Source organism: Carettochelys insculpta, chromosome 4 (assembly GCF_033958435.1).
Source record: "Carettochelys insculpta isolate YL-2023 chromosome 4, ASM3395843v1, whole genome shotgun sequence".
Lineage (NCBI taxonomy): Eukaryota > Metazoa > Chordata > Testudines > Carettochelyidae > Carettochelys > Carettochelys insculpta.
In genome coordinates this window covers 8,782,389-8,797,968 of record NC_134140.1, presented here as the reverse complement: position 1 = coordinate 8,797,968, position 15,580 = coordinate 8,782,389, and the positions used below count along the sequence as shown (strand labels likewise).

At 47.2% G+C, this 15,580-nt stretch overlaps 1 protein-coding gene across 1 annotated transcript in view; it reads left to right on the top strand.

Moving 5' to 3' along the window:
* The window catches only part of ADRA1D (adrenoceptor alpha 1D), a 77,685-nt gene extending 64,497 nt beyond the window's left edge, over nt 1–13,188 (top strand). Inside the window, exon 2 of the mRNA XM_074991671.1 lies at nt 11,025–13,188. Coding sequence (XP_074847772.1) covers nt 11,025–11,593 — 569 coding nt within the window. The 3' untranslated portion in view covers nt 11,594–13,188. The remainder of the gene's footprint in view (nt 1–11,024) is intronic.
* The last annotated feature ends 2,392 nt before the right edge of the window (nt 13,189–15,580 follow it).

Sequence of the window (15,580 nt, the reverse complement as noted above, 5' to 3'; positions counted from 1 at the left end):
TTTGCCGTGTAGACGTTCCCTCGCTGTGCCTATTTCGATGTTGGGCTGAGCAACGTCGAAGTTGAACATCGACGTTGCCAGCCCTGGAGGACGTGTAGACGTTATTCATCGAAATAGCCTATTTCGATGTCGCAACATCGAAATAAGCTATTTCGAAGTTGGGTGCACGTGTAGACGTAGCCAGAGAGAGGTTGATGGGAGAGATATTCCCATTGACTGCTGACCCCTGATGAGTCAGTTTTGCATATCTCTGCCAGGCGTGTGAAATCGAACCCCAGAAATTGTCCCTGAGTTGGTCAAGCTTTCCCATAGTGTAGGTATACCCTGGAACACATTTGCCCCATTGTGGTCATTTGTACCACACAGCCCCAGTGCCGTAGGCCTCAAACCTGAAAGGAGAGGAACTCAGGTCAGCTGTCACTTTTGAGGGGAAAGGTTGCTGCTGCTGCAGGCTTTAAAGCCACTGCACGTATCGGTCAGTCCCCTTCTCTGGGCATGTCACTATGCAGCCGTCCCACCCAGGCACCTCAACCATTGTGTAAGATCAGCCCTTAAAAGTGAATGTCACACATGCAGCATGGTATAGTTTTAAACATTTACGGATTCTGCACCCACGTAGTCCCGGACTTCCCGAAGCACATACTCAGGACAGGCCATGTTCCCAGGCAAGGTATATATGGAACTGGAGCACAGCCAGGCACATGCACCAGTTAGAATGTGGGTTACAAACTCACACACCAAAATGCAGGGTAGTTCCAGCCTGTTCTGACCCCAAACCACTGGCACAGCTATCACTCCGTATTCACTTGCAGACTGTATCCAAACAAGGGTGAAGCTGGTCCTGAAAGTGAACAGCTGGGAGCTGTAGGTGCACATGAAAACAAGGGTTTTAGTGGAAACTGCCCTGAAGTTTTATTTAGGGCAGGTGCTACTGGAGAAAGGACAAGTAAGACATATGCAGAATGGGAGCCTGTCCTGCAGCTCCTCATCATGCAAAAACTCCAGGGCTGTGTCTACACCTGCATTCCTCTTTCAAAAGAGGAATGCAAATGAGGGAAATCTAAAATGCAGATGAGGCACTGATTTCCATATCTTGCACTTCATTTGCATAATCTCTTTTCAGAAGAGATTCTATCAAAAAAATAAAAAGCACTCTAGACGGGCTCTTTCGAAAATAAACCCCATCTTCGAAAGGACCCTTTTTCCTGAAACAAAACAGGAAGAAAGGTTCTTTTGAAGATGCGGTTTATTTTTGAAAGATTCCCATCTACACTGCTTTCTTTCTTTTGAAAGAATCTCTTCCAAAAAGAGATTACGCAAATGAAGTGCATGCTATGTAAATGACTGCCTCATTTGCATTTCTGATTTCCCTCATTTGCATTCCTCTTTCAAAGGAGGAATGCAAGTGTAGACACAGCCCAGAGGAAAGACTCTAGCAGGAGTACAAGATTTGGGGCTAAATTTTGCACAAATGCCTCCATGACTTTCAGCAGTTCAAGGCCCATTTTCGAAGGTATTTATTAAGTTCCGTAGCAGTTTGTTGGCCTTTTGCTGCTTTGGAACCTAACTCTCATCGTACATTGCTCAAGTAGGATTTTGAAGGGCTTAAATCAGTTTTGAAAAGGGGACTGGAGCACCTAAGTCACTTAAGTGCTTTTGAAAATTTTACCTGGGACCATTAGAGTGTTCAGTATTCAGCATTTTCATCCCATGCCTGAGTACCAGCTGCAATGTAACACTTATAGAACTTAGACCCACTCTGGAAAGCCCACCCTCCACCTGCGGCTATGTGGGTGAGAGATAGAGCTAGTTCTTTCTTGCTAATGATTTTTCTGCCTTACCAATGCCTCCGCATTATCCCCACCACTGCCACGCCGATGAATGCTTAAATGTACATGAAGTTACTCGCCAAGAACATTAAAATATGAGCTCAGTAATCATGCGGCAAGTGATGGGATAAATGATGGATGCACTGATGCATCTCTTTAAGGGGACATGAGTATTTGCATACTAACAGGGATGCTAATAAGCCCTTTGGTTTGGTATCTACACAAAGTTCTGCTGGGAGAAAAACCACCAGTGTTAAACTTCAGTCAGCTCTCATTTTAAAATGCACAGATATCTTGGCACACACAGAAACAAGGGATGAGTGACAGTAACCCCATTGCACCAATTGGGCATAAGTGTATTTTTTCCCTCCAATGTGCTGCTGTAAGCAAGAATTGATCTCTTAGTTGGTGTGACTCGAGATGTACTTACCAGGTTCATTTTTTAAGAGTGGCTCCTTTTTTCTTTGTTGTAGTGTTGTGTTCTTTTCCTCTTTTTTTTTTTCTCCTTTTAAATAAGAACCCTGTGCACTGCGACAGCTCCTTTCACCGGCAGAACTCACTGTACTCTACAGACAGCTCTGAATTAAGCCTCACAGCACCACTGGGCAGTAGCAGAAAGTTGTTATCCCCATTTTGCATGTGGGGAAACCAAAGCACAGAGCTACCACATGATCCGCCCAGGGTCATACAGCAAATCAATGGCACAGTCAGATCCCGCACACAGGCCTGAGCACAAGCCATTGGATTGCACTGCATCTCTTTGTATTTAACGACACACATGCCTACAAAATCAGATTAAACAGAATTAGAACAGGGTGGAAGCAGGAAAACCTGGGTGTGGCTTGACAATTGGAGCTTTCCAAAGTTTAGACGCATCCAGAGCTCCAGTCACTTTCAGCGCATACAAGCAGCGGTGAAATCCAGGTCAGAATCCAGGCCTGGCATCCAGTCTCCCCTGCAAGCCCCAATGTGTTTAGCACACACGGGCTATGTGCAGGTGAACCTATTTCTAGTAGCTGGCCTCAGCGCTTGCACACACCCCAGACTCAGCTGCCTCTTTGCCATCTTTGACTAATTCCTCCAGCTTCCCCTCCTCCTGCCTCCGCTTCTCAATGGACACAGGATGTCACTGGCGTCTTTCAAGAGGAAGTTAACAAAATAGGAGGTGACCTTCCCTGTCGCACAGCATGCCTCCCCCTCCACCAGCTCTCTCACCCCGGCACAGACATAGAAGGCTTTTGTCTGTTGTCCTCTTCTAACCCCTGCTCTTCTTCTGATGGCCCTCATGCTGCCCACTCCCATCCCCTCTGTGACACTTCTCTTTAAGCACACACTTTGCTCTGGCTCTGTCCCCTCGCCACAGAGGCATAATATAAGCCTCTCCCATCTTGGGAAAAATACCCTTGACCCACTTGCCTTCAGCAACTCCCTTCAACTTTTCATCTCGTTGAGCCAGCTGTCTAAAGTCACTGTCTGGTGTTCTCCTCTTCCACCCATCCCTAGACCCTCCTCAGTTTGGCTCACATTCCACCCTACCTGCTCCCACCCACGACTTCCTCCTAGCTAAAACTGAGGGTGGACACCTCATCTTCCTACCGAACCTTTTTCTTCAGACAAAGCTGAACTGGGCGGATTGTGCTCTCCTCCTGCCTCACTCCATCAGAAAGCTGGTCAAACATTGCTCCTTGTTCCTCGGGTCTCTGTCCACAGGTCTCTTCTCTTCTCTCTCTACACCGCTTCTCTGGGTAATGTCAAGTGTAATTGCCCACAGGTGGGCTTATACCTGGGACCTTTGAAGTTTGGTGCATGAATCTCTATAGTTTGAGCTAAAAGCCAGCTGGCTGTCTGCTAAAGCTGCAGAGGAGGCTCACTCTTTCTCTCCATACATGGTCTAGGTGCCACTCCATGGGACAGTGAACTACCCCTGTAGGTGTGTGAGTTACACAAGCACTAATTCAATTATTGTGATTGACACAGCTACCTCAGAACTCCAGACCTGTCTTCTTCTGTCCAAACTACAATCTTGGCCCATCTCTCTGACCTCTCCTAGCCGCCAGCGCAAGCTCAGCATGGTTAAAACAGGGCTCTGAATCTTCCCCATAAGTCCTGAAAGCTTCTCAGGTAACATGGAGAACACCACAGTCCTCCCTGTTACACAGGCTGGGCATGATCTTCAGTACGGGCCTTGCCCTTCTGTAGTGTCCAGTGCATTAGCCACTAGTACCCGTGGCTATTTGGCCAGATGAGTGCGACTGGTTGGTTTGAACAATAAATATATTTTCAGCGTGATGTAGCTTGTTCACGACAGCAGTAGACATTATAGTGGCTACTGCTTGAGAACTGGTAGGACACCACAGCTTTGGGATCTCACATCGTACAGAGTCTGTATTCACCCCATGTGTGGGAGGAAACGGATTTCTCCCCTTACCTCTCAATGACAGTATTGTTATCCCGTGGGGCCAAAAGCCACTACGGGTGCCAGGACTAGGTGTGTGTTGGGAGGGACCAGCTTTGCATCCCTGGAAGGGGCAGGGCCTCAGGAGGAAGGGGCAGGGCCAGGGCAGCTAAGCCTTAGCAATACTTGGGGGTACTGGGCCCTTGCTGCACCCCTCAGAGCTCTGCAATGTGCCCAGCACAACAGTTCAGCAACAATTCTAAAGGGCCCAGGCCGCTGCCACAGTAATGGCGGTGGCTGGGAACCCCATCTCCCCCTGAATGCCTCGGGCTGGGGGGTACTGTCTTCTGTCAGTGGTCCTGGTGCTTATTTCACAGAGCAGCAAAAGCATAACCATTCCTAGTCACCTGCTTTAAGCCTCCACCCGGCCCAGTTCAGCACTGGCTTTTGGTTCCAGTTGTGCAAAGTGTCACTATTCGGGCCACCCCTTAAGCACGAGATTAACTTTAAGCACATGCTTAAGTCCCACTGAGGACAATGGAACTTAGAAACGTGCTTAAATGTAAACAGGTGACTTGAGTGCTTTCCTGAACTGAGTCTCACACACATACTCCTCTTTCAGAACATGCTTAAGTCCAGCCTTACCTATCACATCACTTAACCATGTGCTTAGCTCCTACAGGTGTCAATAAGACTTAAGCTTATGCCTAAACTAAAATGATTAGGGGTTTAGAACGGGTCCCTTGTGAGGAGAGGTTAAAGAGACTGGGACTTTTCAGTTCAGAAAAGAGGAGACTGAGGGGGGATATGATAGAGGTATATAAAATCATGAGAGGTGTGGAGAGGGTGAATAAAGAAAAGTTATTTAATTGTTCCCATAATATAAGAACTAGAGGACACCAAATGAAATTAATGGATAACCAAGTTTAAAACTAATAAAAGAAAGTTTTTTTCACACAGTGCACAGTCAACCTGTGGAACTCCTCGCCAGAGGAGGCTGTGAAGGCTTGGACTATAAGAGAGTTCAAAGGAGAGCTAGATAAATTCATGGAGGTTAGGTCCATAAAAAGCTATCAGCCAAGGGTAGCAATGGTGTCCCTGGCCTCTGATTGTCAGAGGCTTGAGACGGATGGCAGGAGACAAGTTGCTTGATCATTGTCTTCGGTCCACCCCCTCTGGGGCACCTGGTACTGGCCACTGTCAGCAGATGGGATGCTGGGCTAGATGGACCTTTGGTCTGACCCAGTAATGGCCATTCTTCTGTTCTAGCTTCAAGCATGCGCTTAAGTGCACTCTTACGGGTCCAACATACGCTTAGATTCTGTGCAGAACAGGGATGGGTTTAAGTCCTTTGCTGAATTTCTGTCCTGGCTTTTACAGATTATGTTTTCCTCTGTCAGAAAATGTTGGAAGCGCCTCACTGGGCCATGGGAGATTTTCTCCTTAATATAGAATTGCTGTATCTTTGTGGCTTCATGCCAGAGTCTTAACACCCTTTCAACTGTTTTGACACGAGGGTTATGCGTGCAGATAAAATAATAATGATACCTAGAGCTAATGATATTTACAAAATACAAATTAATGCTCAGTCACACAGTGTCGTGATTTGTCATCCAGAGCTAAAATTAAAAGAAATTGGGGCTGAGTCAGAAAGTTATTTCAGGCTTTTCTGGGTAACAGTGAGCCGCAGAACTCTGTGGGTGCAACAGTGACATCTGCTGGTCGTGCTTAGGAAGTCTCCACTTTTACATATCAAGAAAAAACAGAAGGCAAAGTGCTCAGAGGGGTAGCCGTGTTAGTCTGTCGCTTTGTAAATATGAAACAGGTTTTAACTATCTTCTGCATTACAAGGACAATTTCCTCAACTTTGATATTCACAGGAATGAGGCACATCTTACTTAATTTGCTTCATTAACCGGTCCTACTAGGGACAGGTAACTTCTCCCTCTTCCCCCACTATATATATCCTGAGTTCTACTTTCCCTCTTCATTTTCATCTGATGAAGCGGGTTTTGCCCACAAAAGCTCAGAACCTAATAAATTCATTAGTCTCTAAGGCGCTATGTACGCTATCGAGTTATTTCGAAATAACAGCTGTTTTGGGCTACATCTACACGTGCACGCTATATCGAAATAGCTTATTTAGATGTAGCGACATCGAAATAAGCTATTTCGATGAATAGCGTCTACACGTCCTCCAGGGCTGGCAACGTCAACGTTGAACGTCGACGTTGGGCAGCACCACATCAAAATAGGCGCTGCGAGGGAACGTCTACACGCCAAAGTAGCACACATCGAAATAAGGGTGCCAGGAACAGCTGCAGACAGGGTCACAGGGCGGACTCAACAGCAAGCCGCTACCTTAAAGGGCCCCTCCCAGACACACTTGCACTAAACAGCACAAGATCCACAGAGCCGACAACTAGTTGCAGACCCTGTGCATGCAGCATGGATCCCCAGCTGCAGCAGCAGCAGCCAGAAGCCCTGGGCTACAGGCTGCTGCACACGGTGACCATACAGCCCCACAGGGGCTGGAGCAAGAGCGTCTCTCAACCCCTCAGCTGATGGCCGCCATGGAGGACCCTGCTATTTCAATGTTGCGGGACGCGGATCGTCTACACGTTCCCTACTTCGATGTTGAAGTAGGGTGCTATTCCCATCCCCTCATGGGTTTAGTGACTTCGACATCTCGCCGCCTAACGTCGAAGTTAACTTCGAAATAGCGCCCAACACGTGTAGACGTGACGGGCGCTATTTCGAAGTTGGCGCCACTACTTCAAAGTAGCGTGCACGTGTAGACGTGGCCATTGTGAAATAACTTTACCAGCGTCGACACTGTGCCTGCACTGTTTTCAAATAAATTTGAAATAGCGGGAGCATTATTTTGACATTGGTCACCTTCATCACAGGAGGACTAATACGTATTTCGAAATAGGTTCTGTTAAGACATGGAATAGCACTATTTCGAAACAAGCACTAGTGGTGCCCAATGTCACTATTTCAAAATAGTGCTATGTGCCTGGAAATGCATTTTGTGTGTAGCTGGGTTATTTCAAAATCATCACTATACATTTGAATTCCTTTGCAGTGATGCAAAGGAAAAATGCTTAATTTAACCAAGCTAAATTAATGATTATGGTATATCCAATTCATTAATTTTAAATGCAGGCTTAATTTAATAACATTAATTCGATGGGCAATTAGGGCAAGCACCTGCCTGATTTAGGATTGAAAATCAATGTGGCTCATGTTCTTAAATCTATTTGCACTTATGGCAAGCCCACCTGTGTGTCTCTGGCTAATTGCGTTGTTTTTTAAAAAAAAAATCATGTTTGTGCATGTTTTTGAAAGTTAGTAAAACATACAGCAAGCAAAAATAATTGGGAGGATTTGAAAGGGTATATTTGCTTTGAAAGGCTAAAAAGTGAATAACGGTCAGTACTTATATTATAATTTTATAGCCGTAAATCTCCAAGCATTCTCTGAGGAAAGGTATGTACCAGATTTCCCCTTTTACAGATGGGGAAACTGAGGCACAGAAAGGTGAATCAGGACAGTACCAGAGCTGGGAACAGAAGCCAGGACCAGTGCTTTATCAATTGGAGTGCACTGCTTCCAGGTCCAAAAAGCACTCCAGTAAGTGTCATTAATATCAAGTTCAAAAGACGATCATGTTGCTGTGAAGATGGAAGCCCAGAATCACAGCAGCTGGGACAGGAAATTACATCTGTCTGTATCACGTAGGTTCCTGAGACTGCAAGCCCTGATCTGGGACACCACTAGTCACCTTCTCTGAGGGCAGGTCTACATTTGACCTTAAAGTCAATCCTAGATATGCAATTCCAGCTATGGCACTCGCACAGCTGGAGTTGATGTATCTGCACTCGGCTTACCTGGCTGTCACTGAGAGGGGCAAAAGGGAGAAACTCTCCCATCGATCTCCCTCACCCCTCACAAGACTGAGGAGTACAGGGGTTGACCGTCCACCCCTGAAAGTTTGATTTTGCGTGTTCCGCTAGGTGCGTGAAATCGAACTCAGGAATGTCGACCCAGTCAGTGTAGATACACCCTCAGAGTTTGTCCTGTGCATCGCTACGGCTACTGTGTGCTGAATCAGCAGATCTGATTGTCCTGCCACGCTCCTAAGCCATCACCAACAGCTTTTCAGGGTGGACTGGACTCCGCCATTTGGTCCCCACAGTGTAGCTGCTCTGAGCCACTGCATTCTCCTCTTGGTGGATGCTCCACTCTGAGGCCTTCATACAGGTTATGCAGGCACAAAGCCCATGTATATCCCTGTCTACAGTTGGCCCACAATAGCTATAAAAGCAGCCATTTGTTAAGCTGGGCAAAGTAACGAAGCCCTAATTAAAAGGTAACTAAGTGCCCCAATTCCTTTTCCATCTTCCTTTAGATGTCTTAGGTAATAATAAATCGTGTGCACTGATAAAGCACTGTTCAGCTCTGGCTCCAAGAGCAGTTTGGAAACTCTCTTGAACGGATCCTCATCAGACCCACCAGACAGGTTTGCATCTTACCCACAAAAGCTCATTACCAATACAGACATCTGTTAGCCTCTAAGGTGCTACAGGACTGCTTGTTTTTTGTGAAGCTCCGGACTAACCCGGCTACCCTCTGAGACTAAACTATTAGGTCATGAGCTTTTGTGGGCAAAAGCCATCTGAAGAAGTGGGTTTTGCCCATAAAGGCTCGTGACCTAATAAATGTGTTAGTCTCTAAGGTGCCACAGGACTGCTTGTGAAACTACAGACCCACACGGCTACCTCGCTGAGTCTATCACTGTCCAGGTGACTGATGAGACAGCAGCAGAGCTAGGACTTTAATAACCCAAGAGCGCCCTGCTCCTCACCATTCCTCCCCCATTTCGTTCGCATCTCCATACCCTTTAGTTCACAACGTGGTTTTTTGGTTTGTTTGTTTGTTTTTTCCCATTCTATCTTGCTAGAATCCAAATTGCAAGGACCCTGGGGCTCACATAAATGAGCCACATGTCTCAGTTCTTCAAACAGGCAAGGGCAGGTTAAGAACAGGTGGGGCCCTGGGACAGCACATTCACAAGGGGGCCCACCAGTATGTTAAAATATTAATGTAATGTTATTGGTTATGCTTTAAAATCTTTTCATGCTTATAATGACTCATGATACATAATAAAATTACAATTAATTTTAAAATAATGACATGACATTTCTTTTGTTCCATTAATGCGAGTTTATCATCATCATCATCAATAAGCGTGGGCTCAGTGCCCATTGGTGTCTGATTCCTCTCTCACTGTTTCCTTCCATCTTTCCCTGTCCAGTGTGGAGTGGCTTAGTTTCTGTAGACTAGCTCCGCACCAATCTACTACATCATCTACCCATTCTCTGTGGGGTCTGCCTCTCCTATTCAAACCATCCATTATGCCAAATATCAGGGTCTTGATTTTTCGTTTATCGTTCATTCTGCAAATTGTTTAAGCAAAATGGAGTTATGGAGCCTGGAGGCCCCTCATGCCTCAGGCAAATGTCTCTTTTGGCCTTATGTTAATCCGCCACTGCAAACAGGCAGCTCTCCATACATGTCATCTAGATACTGTATGTGTGCACAGATTAAAGCTTTTCCTCCAAACATATTAGCATTTCCTCTGCCTTCCAACAGGAATTGCCCTGATGGTGCTGACGCACGTCACTCCTTTCTGTGACTTCAACAAGCACCTATGTCTGACTTGCTCAGTTGCTCAGCTGCAGTTGGCAAGCACACCGCCTAATTTGCCAACAACTGACAGCAGGTGTCCTTTGGAGACCCATTCTTTGTTTGGCGTTAGCAATGGGAAAACCATCAATGTCTCCGAGAGCTGCTATCTGGCTGGCTGTATCCATGTACCCCTCTTACAGCAGCCTAGTTCTGCAGGGCTCATTGTGAGCCCTGGATCCCTTTTCTTATTGAGAACAGTAGCAACAGAGAAGTAGTCATGTTAGTCTGTAGTCTCACAAAACAAAACAGCCATCATGTAGCACTTTCAGGATTAACAAAATGATTTATTGGGTGATGAGCTTTCATGGGACAGATCTGAGGAAGTGGGTCTGTCCCACAAAAGCTCATCACCTAATAAAGCAATTTGTTAGTCTTTAAACTGTTACATGAAGGCTGTTTTGTTTTGTGAGAACAATAGCATGGCAGGTAAATTGGTTAACCTGAAAAATCCAGCTCCAACGCCATGTCAGTGAAAGCCTCTAAGACATGGAAATAAAGGCCCTGCACTGGGGACCTGGACAGCTCAAGGGAGTTGTAGGTCAGCCCCCTGATCTATAGCCACTTTATATTCAGCATTGGGCAAATAGCAGCTGTCCCAGGGCCTGGCTTGGCGGGGTTGAAGGTCTCCACTTGCTTCCAAGTAAACATGTGTCTGTATCACAAAAACCTCCAACACAGCCAGTGTTTCCAGTAATCTGAGTGCTTGTGCGTCCACCCAGGAGAGATTTAGGCATCACGCAGCTGATTAGCAGAGCTCCCACAGCCAATAAAATGTGTTTTTGTTGGTGGTGTACATCTACACATGCCTTGGTGCACATAACAAAATTTATTCCATGCATGGATGGAAAAAAAGTAGAGTGCACCAATGACAACTCAGTGGTCCTACTGTCTGGGCATCTTCAGCCATGACAAGGTTTGGAGGGTCTATGGTGCAAACAGGGTTACAGTCCATTCCACCCTTCCTTGCAGAGCTTTATATTCCAACCTGAAGTTCAAGTTCTCACATAGCCGTCTTCTAACCTTGTTTGTCCCAATTTTCCTCTCAGGTTCCTTCTTCCCTTCCCTGAAGCCCTCCGACATGGTCTTCAAGGTCATCTTTTGGCTGGGCTACTTCAACAGCTGTGTGAACCCCATCATCTACCCCTGCTCCAGCAAAGAGTTCAAGAGAGCGTTCATCAGGCTGCTCAAATGCCAGTGCCACCGGCACCGTCGGCCCATCTGGCGGGTGTATGACCACCACTGGCGGGCAGCCTCCATGAGCAGCTCAGGGCGGGATTCCGACATGGACCTGGGACCCAGAATCACCACCCTAAACAGCTCTTTCATATTGAACTCCATCCCCCAGGAAAGAACCCCTCAGAGGCGGACACTGAGCTTCAAAGGGTGGAAGATGCTCACAGCGTTCCAAAAGCCGTCCTCCACCCAGCTGAAAGAAAAGATGAACAACCTCTCCAACAAAATCAGGACTGGCTCCAGCAAAGGGGGTATGACTGCGGCATACAAAATGGAGGTGGAGTCAGTTTCTATAGGGATCCCTAACGACTTCATGGAGGGCATTGACTACCAAATGTATGATTTACCGGACTGCTGTGGGCTCAGAGAATCAGACATTTAAAAGCCCTGGGACAGCTAGTTGCTTGTTTTAAAATGTGCATTACCTGTGGTTGAGCGGGGACGAAAACAGGATGTTCATCAGCAGACTGGAAAAAGCAATCAGGTGTAAAAGGAGCCACTGGAAGGTTCTGGGGTCACTGCTCACTAAGCTTACAGGGGGCTGTAGGAATAAGGGCTGAGTCTAAAGGAAATAGGAATGTGCCAATGAAATGCCAGAGTCTTATCCTCTGTGTTGTCAGTTGAAGTGAGACTGTGGGGTCTAGGGAAATGATCTGTTTCTTCTGGTGAGGTGAAGCTCTCATAACTGCTGTGCAATTCACGGGGAATTAGACAGCACCACAAAGACACCAAAGCCGGGTATCAGTGTCCTGTCCTGGGGCATGTGACCATGTCTCCTTCCAGAGGCCATTCCTGGTGGCTGCATAGCGCAAGCTGGCAGAGCTGTTCCCTTAGCTCAGGAGTAAGAGCTTGTGGTCATGCTCCCAGAGTTTGATTCCTGCTGTCAAACGTTATGTGTAAACTGCATTTCAGCCTGACCAGCCATCCTCACATACACACTGTAGCAAAGGGAAATGCGGGTCATTTTTCCAATCCCAATCTGGGATGTACGTCTCATTTTACTTGAGTTTACTTTGAGCTCTAGCCTCTGTGTCAGCCAGGAGGACACACTGTCGGACATGCTTTTTGATCGTGGACGTGCCTGGTTCGTTTGCCACTGCCTCAGCTCCCACTCAACTCATAAGAGCAAAATGGTGGCAGCAATGTTGGCTCATGACTCAAACTTCCCCATGGCTGGGAATGGAGGTTTTCATGTAGGACCATCTCTGAGGTAAGAGTGTCAGACTTAAAGTCAAACATCTCTCCACAGAGGCTGGCGTTACCCCTGGGGATGTACTGGTGTTCCAGAGCCGAGTTGGTCCAGGAACCCTCTTGGCATGTACCACGTTCTAGATCTGAGTTGGTCCAGGAATCCCCTAGGGATGTACCAGCGTTCTAGAGTCTAGTCGGTCCAAGAAGCCCGTTGGGATGTACTAGCGCTCTAGAGCTGAGTCAGTCCAGGACCATTTTCAGTGCTCTTGCACCCTTCAAATACAAGTCCTTCCTGAGACTGTTGAGCTGCCCCAGCTGAACCATTCAGTGGCCCTTGGTTATCATCAGCTCTGTTTGCTCTTGCTGTGGTCAAACAGGGTAGCAACAATTTTTTCCCCAGCTTGCACAGAGCCAGACTGAGCCCTCAGCCAAGCAGATGTAGTGGCCTCCAGTGCCCTAGGCAATGTGGAGAAAGAAGCTCAGTGAGCCTCCAGTGGGGCAACATCTGTAGCCACAAGAGAGTGTGACCAGGCACAGACTTGTGTCATACTTTGTGCTGTATTTGCACTCAGCCATTAGTTGGTCAAACCTCACCAAATGGTGCATTTCAGGTGTCTATTTTCTTACCTTTCAGGGATCTGATCAGTGCTGGAGGCTCCACAGAGGACCTCAGTTAAGCTTAGACATGGGCTTAGCCCACAATCCCTGAATCCAAATGCTCTGAGGACTTGGGCAAAGCTTGGATCTGAGCTTTATCTCAGGTCTGTCCTCTGGTGCATATAAAGATACAGGAAAACACACTCCCTTGTGGAGACACGATGCCAAATTCATACCAGATGTAATCCCACCTAGGTCAATGCAGGCCCACTTGGGGTACATTTGGCCCATTAAGACTTAGGTGGGTTTCATTACTGGGGACCAAAGTATGTGTACCCAGCCTCTTGGACCAAACTTTTGCAAGAAAAGAAATTGAGCTGCCAGGCCCTTAGAGTTAGGAGACCCAGGTGTTGAGTTTTGTCCTCCTTCCTTCTTGTTTAAAAGGGAAACTCAATCAAGAAAATGAGAAAGAACGAAAGAAAGAAAGAAAAAGAAAGAAAGAAAGACTATTGCAATGCTGTTGTCAAGAGGATACTGACCAAAATCGAACTGAATGTCTTGCACAAGCAAGTCTGCTGTATGTCAAAATATTTCCTTGCAGGAAGCCAGCAATATCAAGCAGCAGCGGCCAATGCTGCACTTGCTTTGAACCAAGTCTGGTTGCTAATGGGCTTGCCAAATAGCGCTCAGCAATCCCTAAAAGCCCAATCCTGCCAAGTCACGTTGCAAAATTCCCAAGGGGAACCCAGTTGGGCCTTCTCGGTGGGAACAGCATATATCTTTTGGGCTTGGCAGGAGCCTGGCAGTGAGCATAAATGAAGGGAGAGCCGAGAATAACCAAGCAGCCCTTTAGCAGTGTAAGAACAGCTTGACGTCCAAAGCTTGGTACAGGGCCCAACTCTGCCCCTCCAAATTCCTGCAGCAGCTGACAGGCGCTTTTCAATTTGCAGACATTGTTTATTTACTGCGAGTTGTTTGGGGTCCAATCTCATGGCCATTACAGTCAGTGCCAAGACCTCTGATGGGCTGGGGCCAGTGTTCCCTATAAGCTGAGCACTTGGGCGGCCACCAAGGAGAGATTCTGGAGCTGCCCAGCAGGTTAGCAGAGCACCTACAGCCACACACAGCGGGCAGCATGTGTTCCTGTTGGTGTGCCCATCCACACATGCTTTGGTGCACCTAATCAAATTTATTCTACCCGTGCATGGAAGAAATTAGAGGGAACCCTGGCTGGGCTGGACCTTTCTAGGCATTGTGGAGCAGTACCGCTGTCCAAAGACCTGCACCCCTGAGCTGAGGCATTTGCAAAATAAAAGCTCCCGTGGGTGCAGAAAGCTAGAAGAGAACACCAGATAGGCACATGCGGAGCAGCACGTGGTCCCTGATGCTGGAAGCCATCCCAGGAGAGGTGGCTTGTCAGAGCTCCAGAAGGGGAAGAGATTTCCAGGCAAAGTCTGTGCTAAAGTGAGACATTAGCAAGTAACCAATTCATTCATCCTCCCCGCCCCCGCCACCCTCCACGCCACACACAGCTGCATGTATTCCATGGGGACTGGAGTACATATCCAATGAGCAGAGGCGGAGGGATCTTGGCTTAAGTGGTTTGCTGAACAGAAGAGTGAGGGGCGATTTGATAGCAGCCTTCAACTTCCTGAAAGGGGACTCTAAAGAGGATGGAGAGAGGCTGATCTCAGTAGTGACGAAGGGCAGACCAAGGAGCAATGGGCTCAAGTTACAGAGCGGGAGGTGTAGGTTGGATATTAAGAAATAGCATCTCACCAGGAGGGTGGCGAAGCACTGGAATGCATTGCCTACAGAGGTGGTGGAATCTCCACTGCTAGAGGTTTTTATTTCCCTGCTTGACAAGGTCATGGCTGGGATGGTTTAGTTGGGGTTGATCCTGCTTTGGGCAGGAGGCTGGAATAGAAGACCTCCTGGGGTCACTTCCAGCCCTAGGATTCTATGATTCATTGGTATTAAGGTGGGAGCTGCACTGTCGTGAAAGGAGGGACTAACCCATTGGACAGGGAGGGCACTGTATGGAAACAGCTGGCTGGTCCAGATGTGCTGTATGCAGAGGAGAGGAGGAAAAGGTGCTTATAATCATGTGCCCAAGTTCAAAGCTGGGACCTCCACCTCCACGTTGGACCTCCAGGCCGTGAGGCATACGAGTGACATTATCGCACCCCACAAAATGGAGGCTTTGTCCAGGGCGGGATGGAAACTCGATCTTCAATGGGAATCTCAGATAACATGAATGGATTTGTGTGGGTGACGTCTCACTCAGTGAGCTGCGAATGCATCCAGCTGTAAGTATGAGTGGATTTGTATTCTGCTGACAGCTACACATGTACAGACAGACAGCCTGCCACTTCCTGGTTCACAGACATTTTCTCAGGAACTGGAGATTTTTCCAGGGCCAGCTAGCCAGTCCTGGCAAGCATTTGATCAAATATGCCTCCCAACCAGCTAAAGTTGTTGCAAACACTTCTGCCTGACCTTTTAACATAGCTTCTTTTGTTTCTTTTTATCCTTATTATTATTGCTTCATAGACTTGAATTTGTAACCGCTGATCACTAG